The sequence below is a fragment of the Trachurus japonicus genome, chromosome 21 (genome assembly GCF_045865225.1).
Source record: "Trachurus japonicus isolate A0001 chromosome 21, Traja_1.0".
NCBI lineage: Eukaryota > Metazoa > Chordata > Actinopteri > Carangiformes > Carangidae > Trachurus > Trachurus japonicus.
This window is the reverse complement of record NC_140927.1, coordinates 17643335-17652974: the sequence shown is the minus strand read 5'-3', so window position 1 is coordinate 17652974 and position 9640 is coordinate 17643335. Positions and strand designations below refer to the sequence as shown.

At 39.3% G+C, this 9640-nt stretch overlaps 1 protein-coding gene across 1 annotated transcript; it reads left to right on the top strand.

Moving 5' to 3' along the window:
• Nucleotides 1-293: 293 nt before the first annotated feature.
• LOC146965028 (acetylcholine receptor subunit alpha-like) lies at nt 294-7270 on the top strand. The gene is made up of 9 exons (XM_085764383.1): nt 294-584; nt 1716-1858; nt 1948-1992; nt 2585-2694; nt 3125-3320; nt 4238-4475; nt 6013-6236; nt 6491-6727; nt 6815-7270. The coding sequence occupies exons 1-9, from the start codon at nt 542-544 to the stop codon at nt 6941-6943; spliced, it is 1365 nt and encodes a 454-aa protein (XP_085620509.1). The 5' UTR covers nt 294-541; the 3' UTR covers nt 6944-7270.
• The last annotated feature ends 2370 nt before the right edge of the window (nt 7271-9640 follow it).

The window sequence follows — 9640 nt, the reverse complement described above, 5'->3', positions numbered from 1 at the left end:
TTCTCATTTATATGTGCAATATATGGGTTAGGGTTATGCTTGTGCTGCCTCAGAGGTCCAGCTGCAGTTTCTGTTTCTGAAACGCTGGATCAGACCTTTTCTGTTTTCTTCACATACCAAACAGACATTATCACGCAGAACCTGCACATACGAGTTCACTGCAGCATTAATAGTTTATTGCTGATACATTAAAAAAAAAAAGCAAAAACAAAACTGAGCCTAGAGGACACGTGTTAGTGTGTGGCCAAGTTCAAGATGAGATATTTCAGTGGCGGATTACTCTGGCATGTTGATCTTATAACAGATGACGAAGAATGTGGCCCTCCCAAATGACAAGCATTGGCAGCCGGTCACACACACATCCGCTGTCAGACAATAACAACAAGGGTGCCAGTGGAGAGCCTGGGGGTTGTACACTAAGTCAACTGCTGGTGCTAAAAGAATGTTTTAGCTGGATCGAACCTATTCAATTCTCAAGTGGTCAACGGACAGCGTGTTGAAGTTGGATCTTGGTTTTGGATGCCTGGCTTTACTGGCAAGGATGAATACTGTGTTTTCCATTTTTTATGCAGTCATCCTAGCAGGTAAGAACTTACCATTAGGAAGAACTTAGTTTAAGGAAATGCATGCTTGTTATCTGTGGAAATCTGTCTGTTTTCATTTGAATTAGCTTCAGCTTTAGTTTCAAGCAAAGTTTGTTTTTTTTAAGTTATAATTCAAGTACAAAATACTCTCCTTTTTAATTATGTTGAATGAAACTATACTCCCAGGTCAGTGCTAGCTGATGCAATACAACAAAACTGATGAGAACATTTAAATGAGTGCATGCACTGTTTTCATTCATCCATTCAACCTTTTCTATTTTTGTCACCACACAAAGTCACCTGCAGGATTAATTATGTGTAGGTGATTCCTCAGTTTACTAAGTTGAATGTCTCCAGAATCATTCAACTATACAGATAACATGTTGCTGTAAAATGACCTTCGTTTCAAGGTTGGCGGAAAAAATGAAAGAGGATCTGGTTCTGGCTTGTGACAGATATGCTGCGGAAATAGCGTGAGAATATCTCTATTAACGCCCCCCTTACATGGGCGCCGTCATGTTTAAAGGCTGTATTGCCAAATTTAGACCCCAAATCCAACACAGTCAAGAAAGAGACACACATACATAGAGCTATAGGCTATATGATACATTTTCATCGGAGGCCTATATGTTTGGGAACAGAACATGTGCTTGAATATGGTTTGTAATTATCTCTAAGGAACTTCAAAAATATATTTATATAATTCAACATGTCCTTTTAAATGTATAAACTTTTCAAAGTCGCCAATATTTATCTATTTAATACCTACAATTTTCAAACCTTGACAACACACTATTCACCATGCCAGCCATTTTTTTTTTTTTTTTTAGAGTAAACTAGGTCTATGTACATGCATATTCAAAAACATCTTACACCTATAGTATGGCACTTGTCACATCTATTTTCAGCTCATATTAAGTGAACTCATCTCAAGTATCATATGTTCTTAAAGGAATATTCTACTTTGGCACAGTATGAACATTTTCCAACACACTGAGGAGGCACCTTGAGGGGCTAAAAGTCACACCAACCTCCCCACCCCGTTACCCCTCTGCCAAAAATATGAATTTCAAGTAATCCACTACAGTGAGAGAGTCTATGCCTGTACTCATAGTGTATTGTTTATTCTAGGTGCTGCTTGGGCCTCTACTGATGAGACAAATCTAGTTAAAACTCTTTTTACCGGCTACAATAAGGTCGTCCGTCCTGTCAACCACTTCAAAGACCCCGTGGTTGTGACCGTAGGCCTCCAGCTCATCCAGCTGATCAGTGTGGTGAGATCCCATGTCACACACTACCACCCAGTCTGCATTAAGATTCAACGTCATCAGCTGTCTAAACACATTTATCTGTATCTCCACAGGATGAGGTCAACCAGATCGTCAACAGCAACGTGAGACTGAAACAGGTTAGATCAGATAAATATGCTCCCTTTTTTTTTTCCCCTTTTTTTTGATATAAAAGAAAAAAGACAGTGAACCAACCATCATATTGAAAGAGCTTCAATAATAGTCCACTGCTAATAAGAAAGGGACAAAATACATAATGATCCTACTGGTGGCTATAAACTATACATGAAAAACACATCCATGCCAATAAATTAAATTAAACCACACTTTTTTTTAATTTAAGGTTTGTTGAAAAACATTCGTCACATTCACATCAGCAGAAGACAATTCTGATTACTGACTTCACTTGTGCACTTTTACACCATGTGCACTGCACAAAGGTCTTTGGACCAGAGAGTCTCTCTTTGACTGAATCTGCTGACAACACCGACACATGTTCAGACAAAATTACAGAGTATTAAGATCAGCATGGGTTCAGTAAAAGATACTATTCTTGAATTTGAAAAATTCACAAATACATTTTCAAAACGAAATTCAGAATGAATCTATCACATTCAAACAAATCACTACTTTGAAAATGATCCTTCACAGTCTACACGATCACTATTGCCACACTTCCCATTATTCTGGTTTATGTTATCTGATTCACAGCAATGGAAAGATGTGAACTTGCAGTGGAACCCAGAGGATTACGGCGGCATCAAAAAGATCAGAGTCCCCTCCACTGACATTTGGCGACCTGATCTGGTTCTCTACAACAAGTATGTCATCGGGCTGTATTTGATCTATGCTGTGGCCTTTTCTCTCTAAAATCCGTTTATTTTTCATTACAATGGGCTTTACCTGACCTGAAGCATCCAGACCTCTAGAAACAATCAGCACACCTGTCAGCGATGGTTTGAATTACATTTTCCTATGCTCCAGTATTGGTTCTTTGAAAGCTCAAATTTCATCAGGCTAAATCTGGCCCTCGCAGCCCTCGTGCCCCTCCTCCCTCCCCGCACCATATGCTGCATCCCTCCCTGACAACCCCACACCGACCACAACATCTTGTGCCAACCAGAGTGCCGGTTGGCTGGTGCTGTGCAACAGCAGCAGCAGCCCGTCCTCAGGCACTGATGTCCTCCTACGTTAACATTTAACTTATTATCCCCCCATGTTGATGCCTCCTGTGCTTGTCTTTGCCCGCAGTGCTGACGGTGACTTTGCCATCGTTCATGAGACCAAAGTGCTGCTGGAGTACACGGGGCTGATCACATGGAACCCACCTGCCATTTTCAAGAGCTACTGTGAGATCATTGTGCTGCATTTCCCCTTTGACCTACAGAACTGCAGCATGAAGCTGGGCACCTGGACCTATGACGGGAACTTGGTCGTCATCATTCCTGTAATTCCATTCAGACCTTTTACTTGAAAGGGATGGTGCTTATAATTTCATTGAAATACACGAGAAGATTGATATCAGTCTGATATCTGTCGGTTAGATATTACTGTAAGCTAAAAACAGCAGCCCATTAGCTTAGCTCAGCATGTTGCAGCCAGCCTGGCTCTAGCCAAAGATTAAAAATAAATAAATAAATCAACCTACTACTACCTCAGAAGTACTGATTAAACTAATGGTAGAGCCACGTTAATCCCTCATCTCGGATTTCAGTGTTTTTGCTAATCTTAACCACGAACTGTCTGTGGTTTCATGTTTACCCTACAAGTATGAGTGAGAACAATCTCCTTGTCACTAGGCTATCAGGAAAAAAAACTGAATAGGTAATTTCCTAAGATCTCGAACCATATATATAGTGCAAATCCTTCTAAACAAACAATAACAGGCCTTCATCAGATCACCATCAGAGAGCGTATGTCACCTTTCTTTATTTTCACCTTCATCACCTTTTAAGCAATGAGAAGTCTTCCACAATGCTCACTAGATATGATAACATGAATTCTCACCTCATGAAGTTTATTCTACAGAATTCAGATGTAGCCATACAACCTATACACACATTTCATTCCTATATAACACTCTTTTGAACCCAAAGATCTAACCCTAACCCAAGATCACTTTGGCCCATCAGCAGACAAAACCAAAACAGAGAAAAATATTAAACCACTGTAATGTGTTCAGAACTTTACATGCAGATAGGTGTGATTTAAAGTGTTTTATGGATGCTAAGCTAATAATTAAACTGTTTAAACATAGGGACTAAAACATGAGACTGATGTGCATGGAAAATAAAAGTGAGAGATTTCATGTTTAGTAGAAATTTTTCTTCCATCATCTTCTTGACTCTGAGCTCTCTTCACCAGGACAGCGACCGTCCTGATCTGAGTCACTTTATGGAAAGTGGGGAGTGGGTGATGAAGGAATCCCGCAGTTGGAAGCACTGGGTGTATTACTCGTGCTGCCCAGACACCCCTTACCTGGACATCACCTACCACTTCCTCATGCTGCGGCTCCCACTGTACTTCATCGTCAACGTCATCATCCCCTGCATGCTCTTCTCCTTCCTGACTGGCCTGGTCTTCTACCTTCCCACAGACTCTGGTATGTTGATGAACCTTTCCTTTCATCACAGGCACATGAGGTTAAGTTATCAGTGAATTGAAACATTAAAGATGACGTTGGATTAGGGTTAGGTTGTCTTTGCTTTGGTTATACTTACACGGTTGTTGCTGGGCTGAGGAGAGTCTGCACATCTAAAGTTACTAGAATAAAATGATTAGATTAATACCACTCCATGTATTTATGCAAACGCCAGCAGCACAAAGACCAAAGATAGCAAAACTGCTAGCCTGCCCAGGTTACCAAAGCCATCTAAGCATCCGTACTACAAAAGCTCTTCCCTGGAAACTCTACAGTGGATAGATATGCTGCTGTGTGGTGCAGCCTTGTCTCTGATTACACTTTAAAATCTAGGTAAATAACTGATACACCCACCTGAAAGTACACAGACACTGTGGATTAGAAGAGCAATTTTTCTCATTATCAATGTTTTCATAAAATTAACACCATGTTGGACAAATCCTGTCTTTAATCCTGCCTGGCTGTCACTCTTGTGTCCGTACACTGGCAGCTCCAGGAACTGCACTGCCTGTGTGCACATCTGGCTGTGTTCCCAGTGTGTAGGTCTGCCTCATTACCCAGGGTCCCTCTGTGCTGTCAAGTCTGAAAGCAGGCCTTTGCTTTAATGTATAATACATCACTTGATCCCTGTTTCTGATATGGCTGCTGACAGGATAGTGTGAAGCTGACGAAGAAGCTGGTGCCAAAATACGCTCTCTCAGGGATAACTGCTCTTACTGAGCGACAAAAACAACATGTCTTGCTTTTTACGTGTGTGAAATGGAGTCAGAGTCTGTTTACTTCTTCTATTGTTGGTCTTAGAAAAAAAAGCTGCCTCTCGCTCTTCAAATATGCTTGTGTGGGTGAACAGTGTAGTTATTGTGATGCTGTATAAACACTCGACATGGACTCTTTATTGGTTGACTGCGAAAGGGCTTATGTATTAGACTCATAGAGACCAGGCTCATAGAAACAGCTCTCCCTTGTGGCAATCTAATAGGACCGCATGTTGACATATCATAAGCTCATATAGTTTAATTTGGCTGTTTCACATTTTCAGCACTATTTTTACAATTACCTCAACATGTCCTTTAGAATTAAGATATCTTTCAGAAACATAGAATATGTCATTGTATGTGGAAACACAATTTCAGATCTTATTAGTAAGGAACATCTCAGTCCTATGGCCCCTCAAAATTAAATTGTGCGCCGTTTAACTGAGCATTAGAGTAATTTGTCCAAAATGGTGCCACCTGTTTAATTGGGAGGATGTTTGAAGGATTTTTAGAGTCTATTATTCAGAACTAAAAAAAGAAAAACTAAAGCAGGCTCTTAAACTGTGTATTTATAGATTATTTGAATTTGGTTCTTTAGTAGTACTGGAAACAGCACCAACATAGAAGAATGTCACATCCATGTCCTTTGAACTCTTTTGAAGCTTTTGTATTCTACTAAATGGACCTTTTTCCTTCAGACTAAAAAGCCACTACTAGTGACGATGGTGTGCTGTGTCTCCCAGGTGAGAAGATGACTCTCAGCATCTCTGTCTTGCTGTCTCTGACTGTGTTCCTGCTGGTCATTGTGGAGCTGATCCCCTCCACCTCCAGTGCTGTGCCACTCATCGGGAAGTACATGCTCTTCACTATGGTCTTCGTCATTGCCTCTATCATCATTACTGTCATCGTCATCAACACCCACCACCGCTCCCCGAGCACTCACACGATGCCAGACTGGGTCCGCACGGTGAGGACAGGAGCAGAGGGGAACACAGAGATGGCGTATATCATTTTGATTGATTAGTTGAATGGCTAGAATTAAATACATCAAATTGCCAAGCTTGGCAGGCTTGAAAACTATTCTGAACCTTTTTTTTCTCTGCATTACGTTGCCATCTAGTGGTACAGAGACAGAATGGTTGTGTGTTTGTAATTAAATCGCTCCCATGCTGTATACTCCATTACACAGTGCTTATCCTTTTTATCCTCTTTTTATGGCAGATTTTCATTGAAACCATTCCCAACATCATGTTCTTTTCGACAATGAAGCGTCCTGGGAAAGAAAAACCAATCAAAAGCAACTATGGTGGTGATTTTGACATCTCAGACATCTCTGGCAACCAGGTGTCTAGTGTTCCCTATCACTCGCCCATCACCAAGAATCCTGACGTCCGCAGTGCCATTGAAGGAGTCAAGTACATCGCAGAAACCATGAAATCAGATGAGGAATCCAACAATGTAATCTGTCCCTCTCAGAAAGTGTCTCTAATATGGTTCTGTCTCGATTTCATGTGTGTGTGACACATTGTCCCTCTTTCTCCCCAGGCTGCTGAAGAGTGGAAGTTCGTGGCCATGGTGTTGGATCATATTCTGCTGTGTGTCTTTATGGCTGTGTGTCTTATCGGCACACTGGGTGTGTTTGCAGGCCGCCTCATTGAGCTGAGTATGCTCTGAAGGCCTCTGCCTTATGTTTTATCTGTTGCTCAATATGAAATGTGTTATCTTTGTGTTTGAATCTGCAGTATCCTGCCCTGCAGCATTCACTGTCCGTTCTAAGGAAATAGGAACCTCTGTTTGTTTGTTTGTTTGCTTGCTTTTTCGTGTTTGAAGATTTTTTTCTTTTACACAAACATGTTGTATGCAGTGTACTTCCATATGAAAGCCTTGTTGTTTTTATGTGTGCAATTTTAATGTTGAATTGATCCAAAATAAATCATACTTTTTTGGATATTGTGCAGTTTATAGGGAACAAATTAATAAAAAGGTTTTTGTCCATTTTCAGGATGAATGATTTGGCTGGAACATGGTATTTTATTATAATAATAATTATTATAATTATTTTATATTATTATTATACGTTATCAAATCCTGTATGACCTCTTTGCTGACTTACTGTATGAAATTTTGGTCAATTGGCCAGTTATGTAGAATATGGTATCATAAAAAGGTAATAAGAAATGTAGACTTTTAATTATCTGTTTTGTCATATATGAATCTTAACAATAAAATGAGTTAACAACAGGCTGAAGTTCTGACTCCAATACTCTTAAAAGCTGTGGTTGATTTGTACTTGATGGGCAATAGTGATTCGCTGAACTGAAGCGTCTCCAATAATGCCTTTCTTCACAGATTTCTGACTGTTTTCCATTGCACTGCTTATGTAAATGTTTCTACCAACTCTCTGTTTGAGATTCAAATGCAAAGGCAAATACCTGCCTTTGCATGTTAAACTTGAAATATGTTTTTGCCTCGTTACTTCCTCATCTTTTTTGGAAGGATTCAGAGCCCCAATCAGTCTAGTTGCTCTGATGTGACAAGGGCCAGCATTATCTTATCTAACCAAGGCAAGACGGGTAGCTATACCAGTCTTCGTGGAATGTGGGGTTTTACAACCTGGGTCAACTTTACATGCATGATGGTGGCTAGACACTGTTTAAAATGAAATGCTTTTCCACCACAATAATGCATTTGGTTCCTGTTACTTTACAGACATACATTACAAAGGTTTATGATGAAGCATTCCCGGCTTTTCTACTTTTTGGGGCTTTTTGGGGCTTTTTATTGTGATAGGACGGTCAGAGAGAGACAGGAAATGCAGAGTGAGAGAAGTGGAATGACACGCAGCCGGGGCCACCGCAGCGAGGACTGTAGCTGCTGTTCATGGGGCACCTGCTCTATCAACTGAACTACGTATATGATGCCCCAAGCATTCCTTATTTTTGATAGCTGACAGATTCTGAGACGCAGTGCCTTGAACATAATGTGGACAACTCTTGGGATGCACTGTGACTCAGTTTTGTCCTTTAAAAGACTCAGTATTTCCGGCATTCCTTGAAACCCAATAGATACTCATGCAACAAACTGCAAATACTTCACATACTGTCACTTTCCTGTAATTATAAATTGCCAGAAGAAGAGTTTCAACATATTCATTGTTCTTGAGCTGACTGACTCCATTTAGGCCCTATATCACAGAGTTACATGATCTGTTATTAAAGTAAAGATATTGATTATTGCAGCTAGCTTTAACAGCACAACTGAAATTTGAGCACATTTCTTGTTTCTGTAATATAATACTATTCATACATCCAGAGGAGTGAAAGTTTGTAGCAATGGTGTTGACTCATATTACAGGTCTGTCTTCCTGGCTGTGTATCTTATTGGCACATACAGTATGTTTGCAGGCAGCCTCATTGAGCTGAGCGTGCTTAATTAGTCTATAATTGGTTGATGATAATACTAAAAGAACCCTACTTTCTGGAGGCTATATAGGGAACGAGTTTATAAAAAGGTTGTTTCTCAGTTTTCAGGGAAAATTAATTGAGTGAAATGCTACACATAGCCTATACATAGGTGTATGTACGTAATATTAATTTTGTTTAAAACAGATAGAAGTGAACCGTGCAAACCGTTCTGTAGACCCTATCCCCAGTGAGAGTGACCCTGTTGTGACAAATATCTGAAAACACAGGATTATAAATTCCCTTGCTTTTTGAACAGCAATGTTAAAATACAACTTACTCTAAGTTATTAAGCTTTTCTGATGATAATGAAGGTTTATTCGCACCAGTAATTTGTGTTTTGCATTAATAACAAATAGACCCTCAGGGTTCGATGACAGCCTATATGGTCTATAGGGAGCTGCATGTTTACTTACTTTGTAATGCAGTTAAAAAGTAAAATATTTTGTGGGAGACTGTCAGTAGGTTAAAAAAACAAAAAACAAATTGATGCTATTTTAGGTCATATTATTTAAATTGTCAATGGGTGCTATATTAATATTTTAATTGCAGTAAAATAAGCCAAATATTTGCTGTAATTTCACTGTTATTCTCATTATTAGGCTATATCTATCTATCTATCTATCTATCTATCTATCTATCTATCTATCTATCTATCTATCTATCTATCTATCTATCTATCTATCTATCTATCTATCTAGTAGCCTCATTATTATTTATATAATAATAGGCTATGGCTATGTAATAGCCTATCTATCTATCTATCTATCTATCTATCTATCTATCTATCTATCTATCTATCTATCTATCTATCTATCTATCTATCTATCTATCTATCTATCTTATCTATCTATCTATCTATCTATCTATCTATCTATCTATCTATCTATCTATCTATCTATCTATCTAT

Excerpts from the sequence above, each read along its gene's own strand:
- LOC146965028 (XM_085764383.1), top strand. The coding sequence starts at position 542 with ATGAATACTGTGTTTTCCATTTTTTATGCAGTCATCCTAGCAG. Across the intron at positions 2,695-3,124 it reads GATCTGGTTCTCTACAACAA|TGCTGACGGTGACTTTGCCA; the intron begins GTATGTCATCGG and ends CTTTGCCCGCAG. Across the intron at positions 3,321-4,237 it reads ACTTGGTCGTCATCATTCCT|GACAGCGACCGTCCTGATCT; the intron begins GTAATTCCATTC and ends TCTCTTCACCAG.